Source organism: Mobula birostris, chromosome 8 (assembly GCF_030028105.1).
Source record: "Mobula birostris isolate sMobBir1 chromosome 8, sMobBir1.hap1, whole genome shotgun sequence".
Taxonomy (NCBI): domain Eukaryota; kingdom Metazoa; phylum Chordata; class Chondrichthyes; order Myliobatiformes; family Myliobatidae; genus Mobula; species Mobula birostris.
Window position 1 is genome coordinate 99464035 of NC_092377.1, and position 12706 is coordinate 99476740.

At 45.3% G+C, this 12706-nt stretch overlaps 3 protein-coding genes across 5 annotated transcripts in view; 2 read left to right on the forward strand and 1 right to left on the reverse strand.

Moving 5' to 3' along the window:
* Positions 1-360: 360 nt before the first annotated feature.
* On the forward strand, positions 361-1266 carry LOC140201521 (histone H2B 1/2-like). Its single transcript, XM_072265766.1, has one exon. It carries the CDS (start codon positions 400-402, stop codon positions 766-768), a length of 369 nt encoding a protein of 122 aa, XP_072121867.1. The 5' UTR covers positions 361-399; the 3' UTR covers positions 769-1266.
* Positions 1267-4308: 3042 nt separating this feature from the next.
* Positions 4309-10935, reverse strand: LOC140201522 (histone H4). Of its 3 annotated transcripts, none has more exons than XM_072265769.1 (2): positions 9674-10935; positions 4309-6501 (listed from the first exon to the last, which is right to left on the reverse strand). In XM_072265769.1, exon 1 carries the CDS (start codon positions 10919-10921, stop codon positions 10610-10612), a length of 312 nt encoding a protein of 103 aa, XP_072121870.1. In that variant the 5' UTR covers positions 10922-10935; the 3' UTR covers positions 4309-6501; positions 9674-10609. The 3 variants fall into 3 exon arrangements, with proteins under 3 accessions (XP_072121870.1, XP_072121869.1, XP_072121868.1); XM_072265768.1 differs by having other exon boundaries at positions 9474-10935; XM_072265767.1 differs by lacking the exon at positions 4309-6501 and adding an exon at positions 6510-7265 and having other exon boundaries at positions 9474-10935.
* Positions 9123-12706, forward strand: part of LOC140201520 (histone H3) — a 57547-nt gene continuing 53963 nt past the window's right edge. Inside the window, exon 1 of the mRNA XM_072265765.1 lies at positions 9123-10188. Coding sequence (XP_072121866.1) covers positions 9174-9584 — 411 coding nt within the window. The 5' untranslated portion in view covers positions 9123-9173 and the 3' untranslated portion in view covers positions 9585-10188. The remainder of the gene's footprint in view (positions 10189-12706) is intronic.

The following is a 12706-nucleotide window of genomic DNA, read 5'->3' on the forward strand; positions in this document are numbered from 1 at the left end:
TTGTTCAATTAAATGGAGCTGAAAACTGAAAAATGATTACTCCATCTGGCTTGATAATGTCACCTCTAGAATTTTATTGCATAAGAACTGTAAGGTTTTGCATAAGGTTTTATCCACACATGTCAAACCATCTACCGGAGCATAATAGAAAACTGAATCCGCTATTTCTCCCTCAGAATTGAAATGGGTAGCCACCGGGAGATCCCGCTTTGCCATTTTCAATGGGCGTGGGGTGCATTTGTTCTGTTCACATTGTCCAATTAAAAGGTTAGATGGAAACCTACCAATGAAAACTTATTCTACCCGATTCCTTATTAGCATAGGGCGGGGCATACTGTCTATTTAATCGGCACTGCGAGTTGGTTCCGCTTATTTTCGACTCCGAAATTGACTGAAGAAATGCCTGAACCGAAAGCTTCCAAGAAGGGCGCGAAGAAAGCCGTGTCCAAAGCGCAAGCCAAGGGCGGCAAGAAACGCAGGAGAACCAGGCGAGAGACTTACTCTATCTACGTCTACAAGGTAATGAAACAAGTTCATCCCGACACCGGCATCTCCTCGAAGGCCATGAGCATTATGAATTCGTTCGTGAACGATATTTTCGAGCGCATTGCGGGCGAGGCTTCCCGCCTGGCTCATTATAACAAACGCTCGACCATCACTTCTCGGGAGATCCAGACCGCTGTGCGCCTGTTGTTGCCCGGGGAGCTGGCCAAGCACGCCGTGTCAGAAGGGACAAAGGCGGTGACCAAGTACACCAGCTCCAAGTGAAGCCGCAGAAAGTGTTGACATAAACCCAACGGCTCTTTTAAGAGCCACTCACAATTTCCAGGGAAGAGATTTACTAATGTTCGACATTGGATCGCAACAAGCTTGTCTGAAAAGTTCCAAATAAACAAAAGTAATTTTATTTCTGTTAATGTTGAGTAAACTTTCCATCACTCCTCACAATCCTTGTCGCGTCACCGTTTCACTGCACTAACACCGACATTTTGCCCTCTTGCACTCGTCAATTTGTTGCGATTTTCTCCCACTCACAGAGCTTTGTACAAGAAAGGATTGAGGTGACGATGTTTTTGTTGTCGATGTGATTTAATTGCTGTGAATGCGATGCATTATCTGGAGTACCCCTGTGTTGGAAAAACCCTGAATCCTCGAGATCACAACAGGTTCACTCGGGTTCCTTTCACACTACAGTCCAACAGTCATTGCTACGACTCTAGATTTTAGGTGGTGACCCGTCTACAATCTGATGCGTTCTACATAGCCGCTATTGCATCCTGTGAAGTCAGAGTTTGTACTAATCGGTTACCAAATGAATGAAAGTGCAGATTAAAATCAAATAATCTCTCGTACGTGAGATTTTGCACCTTGTCTTTATTTTAAATGAGTGGGGACGCTGTGATGGTGAATCCTGTTCATGCATCTGCATGTTTTTAGATTAAAGGATGAAACTATAATCTTGGCGCGCTTTTCATAAAATGGGGACTAAGATTAGTTTGGACCATCTTTCTTTCCTGTTCGCCCACTGATTTCACCACTCCGCGTTGCTCCACGAAATTAATGGACGAACGCGAGATTATCTATTGGTTATTAGTACAACATCCGATACGGGAGAATGAAAAGTCTCGCAAACCACTACACGGAGAATGAGGAATTCTTCTCGTGATCCCCCTCTTTATAGCTTCTGGAGGATTGCGAAAGGACACTTGCGATTGGTGGTTCCGCGCCTTCTCTGAATAGTAATATAAAATTACCCAATCAGCGAGCTGTCCAATTCTCCAATGATCAGACGGCGCCAGAGAAGCGCGGAAAATAACTGTCTCTCCCCACCCGAAATTTGAAAAGCCCGCCAAAGAAAAAAAAATAAATTAATCGGTAGTCTAAAGCCTAAATCAATTACAAATCTGTATGATCTCGGATTTCCTGCATAACTAGTTATTTGATCTCAGTCCACTTCTGTCCATATAGAATGTGAATTAACTGTACCATGACTGACTCTAGGAATTTGTGGTTCTTTGTGAAAACACATCAGATTATGGAAAGGTCTCTCTTCTCAAACTGAGCATGGAGTACAGAACATTATGAGCAGGTCGCTCTTTTCAAATTGTGGCTGGAGTCGCAGAAACAGGAGGTTGGGTGGTCTCTGCGGAAGACAGAAAGGGATGGGGATCAGAAGATGTGGCTGGTGGTGGTGTCCCACTGCAGCTGAAGCAGTGACAATTCCTCAACCCCCACAGATGCTGCTCAACCCACCGTTCCTCCAGCAGATTGTTCAGTGCACCAGATTCCAGCATCGGCAGTTTCTGCAGTCTCAGGTTTCCTTTCTCAAGTGGGTACTAGTAAACTCAATAAGTGGACGTGGGGTATCAATGCTTTCAGATGGCTTTCTATGACATACATTGAGTCAAAGAGCATGGAAACAGGGCCTTCACCAACATGTCCATTCTGTGTTTCCAGTGAGCTTGTCCCACCTGTTCCTGTTTAGCCCATAGCCTCAAAATGTTTCCTTGCCATCTATTTATCTAGATGGTTTTTAAATATTGCTCATGTCCCTGCCTCAACTACCATTTCTGCTAGCTCATTCCAAATACAATCCACCTTTTGTGTGAAGAAGCTGTCTCTGATCTGCCATATAAATCTCACACTTCTGATCTGAAACTAATGCTGTCTTGTTATTAATACCCCTTCCCTGGGAATGCACTTTTACCCTCTGTATGCCCCTCATGACCTTGAATACATCAATCAGTTCACTCCCAAATCTCCTATGTTCCAGGGAATAAAGTACAAGTCTACAAAACCTCTCCTTGCAAGGATGCACTTGCCACACCACTGGTATGGCCACAGCTGGAGAACTGTGTCCATGTTTGATAAAGATGGAACAGCTTTAGAGAGTTTTGACTGAATTGGTCACAGCAGTGAGGGATCTAATCACCGCACCAACTGAAACACATTGCCTTTCTCCTTGGTGAATACAGCTGAGAACTATTCATTTCACGCCCTGCCCACCTCTTCTAGCCCCATACACAGGTTGTCACTTTGCTCCACAACAGACCCCACTCTCTCCTTAGTTACTCTCTTGACCTTCATACACTTACAGCACTCGTTATTTATCACAGCAACCACCCAAATGCACATGAAATGAGCCGTCCCAAAACTTTGTTCCAAGGAGCGGAGACAACCTGCAGCATAGTGTAACTGAAGACTCAAGAGGAGACACATCTCTTTAAAGGGTTCGTATGAAACAGATACACACTGAACTTAATACGAAGATGTCTACGAGGTTGACAATGCTCCAGCCAAGAAGTGACCAAATGGTTTGACCTTCCATACATTTGCTATATCTCAGAAATGATGGGCCAACTGCTCTAAGAACATAGAATTCCAGTCATGCATAAGCCAACAGCAATGTTAAGGAGAGTACTTTGCAGACCAAATGAATGAGCTAGGCTATTATACAAGGCAATATGGTCTACAAAATCCAACTTGGGAACTGCAGCAAATATTATAGCCGCCATACTGGGAGAAAATTAACCGCACAGCTCCATGAACATCAACTGGCTGACCGTCTCTACCCATGAAGAACAAAAAGGGCACAAATTCGACTGGGCATCAGTGAACATCATGGTGCAAGTAAACACATGGCATGCAAGAGAATTCCTAGAAGCATGGTAAACAAACCTGTAGACCTCAATCCTATTTATGAGCCAATGCAGGCAAAGTGCCAGACCACAATGCACGGAATTTGTCAAACAACCAATCAGCAAACAGGTTTCCTCTCCATAACTCAAGTAAGTTTCTGAAATGATAACTGACCAGCTGACTGATAAGTATATAAAGACCAGGCATTCGGATGACACACCACATTTTACAGCTCACTAACGATGTCCCCTTGTATGGTGAAAAGTTTGTAAGTAAATTGCCAATATCGGAGAACAACCCAACCCAATTCATTAATGTTTATATTATTAACATTTATTGAGCACTCCCTTAATCTTGGTTGCCACTGATAATTTGTGACTTATCTTTGCCCTTTGAATTTCTCTACCCATGAAGGAGAGGGGCACAAATTTGACTGGGCATCTGCCAAAGTCATGGCACAAGCAAACACGTGGCATGTAAACTCTGCAAATCTCTACACTGCTGAAGGGTCTCCCTATTCTTCAATGCTCTTTCCCTGTCGCATCTATTACGTACCCCGTAACTGGGTTGCCAAACCAGCAGAAATGGACCACTTAGCTGGAGTCTGGATTACTGGAACTAAGAAAGTTTTATTAAAGAAATAAGTAACACAGTACTCTAAACGTAAGGATATAAATGCAACGGGTTAGCAATGATAAAACACACATGTACACAGAACTAGGATAATAGGATCAATCAAGCTCTATCGCAGTCTAGGGGTAAAATGATCAGTCTCAATTGACACAGAGTTCAGTTTAGTTCAGTTCACAGTAATCGCTGTTGTGCCATTGGGGGGGGGGGAGAGAGAGAGCGAATGATGGTATTCAAATCGGATTCAACACCTTTGATATTCCTCGCAGTTAGCTTTCGGGCGAGCCCGTTGTAATGTCTTCTGAGGTCACCGACTGTGACCCCTCCATTCCGGATACAATCGTTCTTCTGCGGTGAACCCGGCACCCAGGCAAGGGCGGACACACACAGCAGGTTCCCGCTGATCGTACCTTTTCACCCTGTGCGTCTATGGTCGGTCCTGCGATGCAACCTCCAAAACTCCCACCAACTTGTGGGGGGGGGGGGGCACCGCACTTCCAGGGTCTCGTTACCTCGTCGTGTCATGGTGTGTCTGTTGCCTTAGCAAACCTGTGCCTTTTATCCCCCTGCTGGGGTATCGCCTGTCCATCAAACTTCAAACAGTTCAAGTTCAAAGCAATCGGTCTCTGACAATACTCGGAACTGTGTCTCCTTTCGTTAATCTCTCTCGTCTCCCATTAACATTTCTGAATGTTCCCCCATTGTCTTTCTTATCGCCTCAATCTTCTGATAACTCGGTATTTTGTCACACATCATCATTATCATTATGTGCTGTTTCGTATGATGTTGGTGATCATGGTCTTCCATCTCTTTAATCTGAATATATTCTTATTCTTTTCTCTATCCATGATCATGATTGTTCTTGGCAAATTTTTTCACAGAAGTGGTTTGCGATTGACTTCTTTTGAGTTGTAACTTTACAAGACAGTAACCCTAGCAATTATTAATACTTTTCAGAGGCTGTCTACCTGGCATCAGTGATATGCACCAGCTGCTCATATGACCATCTACCACCTGTGCCCATGGCTTCATGTGACCCTGATTGGGGTGATAAGCAGGTGTAACCTTGCTCAAGGGGGATCTGAGGCGAGTGGAGAGAAGGAACATCTTGCATTCCTTCCCATCGCCCATTATCTACCACATGCTTCTTATTATTTCAGTGGCACCTCAACACCACTTCACATCCAGGAACCCCTGAATCTGCCAAAATTGCTCATCACGCTCCCAAAAATACAATTTAAAAAAAACTGAGGTGCAAGGGGACTGGGAGTCCTTGTGCAGGATATCCTAAAGGTTAACTTGTAGGTTGAGTCAATGTTAAGGAAGGCAAATACAATCAATGTTAGCATTTTATTTGAGAGGACGAGAATATAACAGCAAGGATGTAATGCAAAGGCTTTGAGTCAGTGGTATTATGAACACTCATGGTCCTCATATTTCAGAAAAGATGTGCTGGCATTGGAGGGGGTCCAGTGGAATGATTCTGGTAATGAAAGGTGGGGACCAACACCCCTCTTGTGAGGAGGCTCATGGAGGCCTGCAAGGAGAAGGCTGGGGAGAGCTTTCTGGGAACATTGTCCATGCACCCGGTGTTTCGAGCTGCTTTTGAGGAAGTGCGCGGCTGCATTGGGCCGGATACCAAATTTAAACAAGGGACTGCGTGGCTCACCCAGTCGAAGCCACTGGTGGTCCGGCCTGGGGAAGTAGGAAGAGTGATGGGAACCCCCAGATCTCCTGGTGTGCCTGAGGGCAAGGCCCCCTTAGTGGACACTCCAGAAGACCTCGAAGGGGAGTTGGGATTTCCTGCTGGGATACTGGTGAGGCCCAAATTGCAGAAACCCTCGGTTGTACAGGCAAGCAGGATGGCAGTGGTTGTCAGGAACACTACAAAGAGGGAGGTCACTTTCAGGCGGGGGATGCCCCTGGCGCATCTGTTCCTGGTGACAGATATGTCTAGTGTCCCTATGAGACAAGCCAGGGAGAAACTGTTGGAAAAAGGAGGAAAGTTGACCTCTGATTCATTCAACTTAAGGGATTCCCTGGTTCTTTGTAACCGGGCAACACATCATGCAGCATCCACACAAATGAGGTTTCTTAGTTTGGCGGAGCTAGAAGCTGTCTTCCCCTAGACAAAGACATGCAGGCTGAGCCTGAGGGTTGCATATAAAATTTTCTTGAATCTTCCTCATGACTTTTCAATTTCCTTTTCGGCCATCTTAATTCCCTCGAGCTCTAGGAGCAAAGAACAATACAGGCTATTTGACCCATGATATTGTGCTAACCAGGATGTCAATTTATACTACGTGTCTCCCTTCTGTATATCATCCATATCCCCCCCAGTCCCTTCATATTCACGTGTCCATCTAAAAGCCTTTTAAACTCCAGCAAACTGTCTGTTTCCATTAGTAGCTAACCTTAAAGCATGTCCTCTGGTGTTTGAAATTTCTACCATGGGGAAAAGATTCCAATGATCTAACCCCATCTATTCCTCTCATAATTTTAAAAACCTCTGTTGGTTCCTTCCGCTGCCTCTGATATTCTATGAAAAACATAAGTCTGTCCAACATTTACATTGGGCTCCTTTACTCTAACCCAGGTAGAGTCCTGGTGAACTTCTTCTGCACCCTTTCCGGAGCATCCTATACTGGCACAACCAGAACTGCACACGACACTCTAGTGTTGTCTGATTCAAGTTTTACAGAGGTGCAGTTTGACTTCCTTACTGTTGTATTCAGCACCCCCGCTAGTGTAAACAATGCAGTGTGCAGTGAGACTGTGAGAAAGGACAGGATGATGGGGCAAAATTGAAAAGTGTTATGAATACAGGACTGGATGTGGTAGATTTGAATGCTCACAGTATATGGAATGTTAGATGATCTTGTTGCAAAGTTAGAGGTCGGCGTCTTTGAGTCATGGCTGAAAGAAGATCATAATTGGCAGCTTAGCATCCAAGGATACACATTGTATTGAAAGTTCGGAGAGGGAGTGGGCTGTCTCTGTTGGTGAAAAATGAAATCAAATGTTAGAAAGAGGTGATATGGGTTCAGAAGACGTAGAATGCTTGTGTGTAGAGTTAAGAAATTGCAAGGGTAAAAAGACCCTAATGGGATTTATATACAGGACTCCAAATGGTAACCAGGATGTGGGATACAAATTATAATGGGATATGGAAAAGGCATGTAAAAAAGGGCAATGTTATGATAGTCTGGGGGATTTCAGTATGCAAGTAGATTGGGAAAATCAATTTGATGCTGGATCTTGAGAGGGAATTTGCAGAATGCCTACAAGATTGCTATTTAGAGCAGCTCATGGTTGAGCCTACTTGGGGAAAGGCAATTCTGGATTGGATGATCTGTGATGAACCAGATAGGATTATGGAGTTCAAGGTAAGCGAACCCTTTGGAGATAGTAATCATTATATGATAGAATTCATTCTGCAATTTCAAAGGGATAAGATAAAGTCAGATGTATCATTATTACTGTAGTGCTAGGGAAATTACAGAGGCATGAGAGAGGAACCAGCTTAAAGTTGATTGAAAGAAGAATGACAACAGAACAGCAAAGACTGGAGTTTCTGGGGGCATGTTGGAAGGCAGAAGATTGATACATACCAAAGATGAAGTGGTATTCTAAAGGGATGATGAAGTAACTATGGCTGACAAAGGAAATCAAGGACAGCATAAAGCAAAAGAGAGAGCAGATAATATAGAAAAAATTGTAGGAAATTAAAGATTGGGAAGCTTTCAAAAACAAACAGAAGGAAACTAAAAAAAACATAGAAAAGAAAAGATTAAGTATGAAGGTAAATACTATGAATAGGATACCAAAACATTTCTCAGATATATAGAGTAAAAGAGGGAGGAGAGTGGATATCAGACAACTGGAAAATTATGCTGGAGAGATAGTAATGGGGGACAAAAATACCAAATTAACTTAATAATGCGTCAGACTTCACTGTGGATGATACTAGTAACATGCCAGAATTTCGAGTGTCATGGGACAGAAGTGTGCATTCATTAGATTCCGGAATGGTTTAGAAGGACTGGAAAATTGCAAACATCACTCCACTCTTTGGAAAGGTAAAAGGCAGAGGAAAGGAAATTACAGGCCAATTAACCACACTTCAGTGGTAGAGAAGGTGTTGGATTCCATTACTAAGGATGAGGCTTCGAGGTCAAGTTAGCATGATTTCTTGCAAGGGAAGTCTGTTGGAATTCTTTGAGGAAATAACAGACAGGATGCACAAAGGAGAGTCAGTGGACACTGTTTACTTGGATTTTCAGAAGGCCTTGGACAAGGTGCCACTCATGAGGCTGCTTAACAAGTTGTAAGTCCATGGTAATACAAGAACGATCGTAGGACGATTGGCTGACTGGCAGGAGGCAAAGAGGAGGAATATGGGGGGCGGGTGGCCTTTTCTCGTTGACTGCCTGACACGTGTCAGTGTTCGGACCGCTTCTGTTTACATTACATGTTAATAATTTGGACGATGGAATTGGCGGCTTTGTGGTCAGGTTTGTGGATATGAAGCTTGGTGGTGTTACAGGGAGTGTTGTTGAGGCAGGGTGTCTGCAGAAGGACTGAGACAGATTGGGAGAATGGTCAAAGAATGGCAGCCGGAAAGTAGTGGAGGCCATGCACTCTGGTAGAAGAAATAAAAGCTTCCAGTAATTTTCAACGGGGGGAATACCCAAAACTCAAACTACCTCCCCACCCCCAGTCAGCTGCCAACTGATGAAGGAAAAGCAGCCAATTGCAGCACTGAAACCTGGTAATGGACATTTCCCTTAGAACCAATCAGAGGGAATTGGGCGGCCTTTCATCAACCCTTTAAAAGCCAGCCACGAATTCTACTCCTACATTTCAATTTCCGTAATTCAGATTACTCGGAGCGCTGAAAGAGAATGGCCCGGACCAAGCAAACAGCGCGCAAGTCGACCGGAGGGAAAGCTCCCCGCAAACAGCTGGCCACCAAAGCGGCGCGGAAAAGCGCTCCAGCCACGGGCGGAGTGAAGAAGCCCCATCGCTACCGGCCCGGCACCGTGGCTCTGAGGGAGATCCGGCGCTACCAGAAATCCACCGAGCTGCTCATCCGCAAACTGCCCTTCCAACGCCTCGTGCGGGAAATCGCTCAGGACTTCAAGACCGACCTGCGCTTCCAGAGCTCGGCCGTCATGGCCCTGCAGGAGGCCAGTGAAGCTTACCTGGTGGGGCTCTTTGAGGACACCAACCTGTGCGCCATCCACGCCAAGCGAGTCACCATTATGCCCAAAGACATCCAGCTGGCCCGCCGCATCCGTGGGGAGCGTGCCTGAATCCGGCCTCGGCACTAAACACAACAAAAGGCTCTTTTAAGAGCCACTAACTCAGCAGTGGAAAGGGCTGTCATTTCCTATTCATTCACCTTTTGTGTTTACGACACGCCGATTTTCTCTGATCCTCCCCTGTGGGTGTTTTGTGTAATATTGTTCAATAATTCATCCCGGTTTGTTACAGACTCCAACACGGCCGGACCTACCAACACAGAGAATCAGCAGTTCTGTGCCGTTGGATTAACGGCAGCGCGAACATCAGAGATAAACTTCTCCCTTGCCCTCAGGGTGTCTCTGTACCCAAACCCCTGCCGTGAACAGCTGGTTATTATCACCAAGTTTTCTAGGTATCTGCGGTTGTTACAGTCGTGGAGAATAGGTTTCAATCGTCTCCCGGTCCCATTTCTGCTCAAGTACATGATAAACTCACGGGGACACATCAGCCTGTAGACACTGGAATTCCGGTTCTTTCACAGAACTTTTTTCATGTTACAAACTCTCCTTAGACCGAGTTTGCGAGAGACTAATGCAGAATCGCGTTCATACAGACCGCGAGTATAAACTGGTTCGGCTTTTGGAAACTAAATGTCCAGAAACATTCAAACTGGTGAGTTAATTAACACTTAGGGTGTTACCGTAAAATAAATCTTAATCGAATTAATGAGTCAATGCTTATTTTTGCAGGCTACGGTTTATAAACTTTCCGGCGGGCTTTTCAAATTTCAGGCCATCTGGGGTACTTTCAACGCTCTTTCCGCTCTGTGGGTTATTGTTCTCACAAGAGAATGGGAATTTAATCTCTTTAATGTAACAACGGTGTTGTTCGTGACCCTATACCGCCCAGAATGTTCCGAGCGGGTTCAAATCCATGGGACAATTGTCACCCTTTGTTTTAAACTTAATCGCATGAGTTAACATTTCAGGTCAATGGTATGGGACCTGCTCTCCCCGGTCACTGCTCTCTCCGTGAGGCGGTGGGCGGCTCTTAGAAGAGCCTTTGTTTTGTGTTTGGAAGAACGAAGAGTTCCTCAACCGCCGAAGCCATAGAGAGTGCGGCCTTGGCGTTTCAGAGCGTACACCACATCCATAGCAGTGACAGTCTTGCGCTTAGCGTGCTCGGTGTAGGTGACCGCATCCCGGATCACGTTCTCCAGGAAAACCTTCAGCACCCCACGGGTCTCCTCATAGATCAGACCCGAAATCCGCTTGACGCCGCCACGCCGAGCCAGACGGCGGATGGCCGGTTTGGTGATACCCTGGATGTTGTCACGGAGCACTTTACGGTGCCGCTTGGCTCCGCCTTTGCCGAGTCCTTTGCCTCCTTTCCCTCTGCCAGACATAACGCCGCTTCACTCCAGTCGTCGTTCAGTAACAAACTGTGCGCTGGTGTCACCTTTTATACACAGCGCCCCGACCTGTCCGAGAAACGCGCAGAGAGAGAGAGAGAGAGAGAGGGGAGGAGACAAAGTGACGGGTAAGGAAGAGAGAGAGAGAGAGAGACACGGGAGGGGTGGAGACAGAGTGATGGACAGTGCGGGGAGCGGGGGGGGGGGACAGGGAGAGAGAGAGTGTTAGAGATTGGGAGGGCTGGAAATAGTCCGTGACAGAGTAGAGGGCGGCTTCTCATCTTTATGATCCACAACCGCCAGTTTTCAACGGTTTGGCCGCAACGGAACAGAAACCCAGCGCTCCGGGTAAAAAAACAACAGATGCACAGATCCGATATCAAAGGTTGGTCAGTGACATTACCACATAACGCCCTAGATAACTGACGCACTCTTCTTCAAATTTCTTCTGAATGCTCCGAAAATTAACCGATGATATTCTGGAAAAAGAATAAAGACCGGAGTTCTGACATTCAAGTAAAACACAGCTCAGGCAGCAACCGTGAACGTTTCAAACATTAGCAGAATTAACGTTTCAGGCAGGAACCTCTTCAGATAACATTCTGCTATCTTTCAACATTTAGATAATGTGCTTTATTGCCTATTTTCCTGCAAAAATGTACAATCTCACTTCCTCTCACAATGTCTCTCTACAGCCTCCTTACCCCATCTTCACAACTGAACGTTCCCATCTCTCTTTATGTCACCAGTAAGTTCAGTATTCAAGGTGAGCTTTCATTTTCCTGATACCCTGTGAAGGAGCAGCTTATCAAATGGACATCTTAGTTCAGGACAACCACTGTTTCCTTTATCCGCAGCTTGTGTTCCCACTCCAAAGATTCGAGTGTAATTGTGAAACGTGGAATCACCTTCACAAAACCCTGTCCACTTCGCTTGATTGTTTGAAGTTTTGGAAATGTGCATTTATTCTCCCTGTTGTTACAGCTTCAAGCGTTCTCTGGGACAGGTGATAAACTGTAGAAAGGTGACCAGAATTCGCACAATACTCTGAATTTGGCCTCATCAAGTTCAAGTTAACATCCCGACTCCCGTACCCAATGTTTTGATTTATGAAGGCCAGTGTGCCTAGAGTTCTCTTTACACGTGACACCACTTTCAAGGAATAATCTGTCTGCCTTCCCGGATCACACTGCAAGCTACAATACCCTTCCTCGCTATTCACTACACACACAATCTTGCTGTCATCTGCAAACGTGCTGATCCGTTTTACCACATTATCATCCAGATCCTTGATATAGATGACAGACAAACATTGATCCCTGCTTTAGAGGGGATATGATTTTGGATATAGAAAATCATGTGGGGTAGAGTTTGGGTAGGTTGCAGAGAGCTTCCCCCATATCAGAAGTGGATAGATATGCTGCACAGGGTGGGGTGAGGAGGTCCTGTTCACCCAGACAGTGTTGAGTACCTGGAGTACACTGCCAGAGAGGATGGTGAAAGTGGAGTCACGGGTGGTATTTCAGAAATGTCTCATCAAACACGAAGCTTAGAAAAATAGAGGGCTATGGGTAACCCTCTATTCTAAAATAAGTACATGTTAGGCACAGCATCATGGGCCGAAGGGCCTGAACTGTGCTGTAGGTTTTCTATGTTTCCATGTTTTCTATGTTCAAACCGTTGAATTACCAAGGCTACAGGCCAAGTATCGGAATATGGATGAGTTCCCAATGGCTGGTAGAGAGATGATGGGCCAAATGGCCTGTGATAGTGCTGTAA

Bases quoted from the DNA above. Each gene is read 5' to 3' on its own strand.
- LOC140201521 (XM_072265766.1), top strand. From the start codon at position 400: ATGCCTGAACCGAAAGCTTCCAAGAAGGGCGCGAAGAAAGCCGTGTCC.
- LOC140201522 (XM_072265769.1), bottom strand. From the start codon at position 10,921: ATGTCTGGCAGAGGGAAAGGAGGCAAAGGACTCGGCAAAGGCGGAGCC.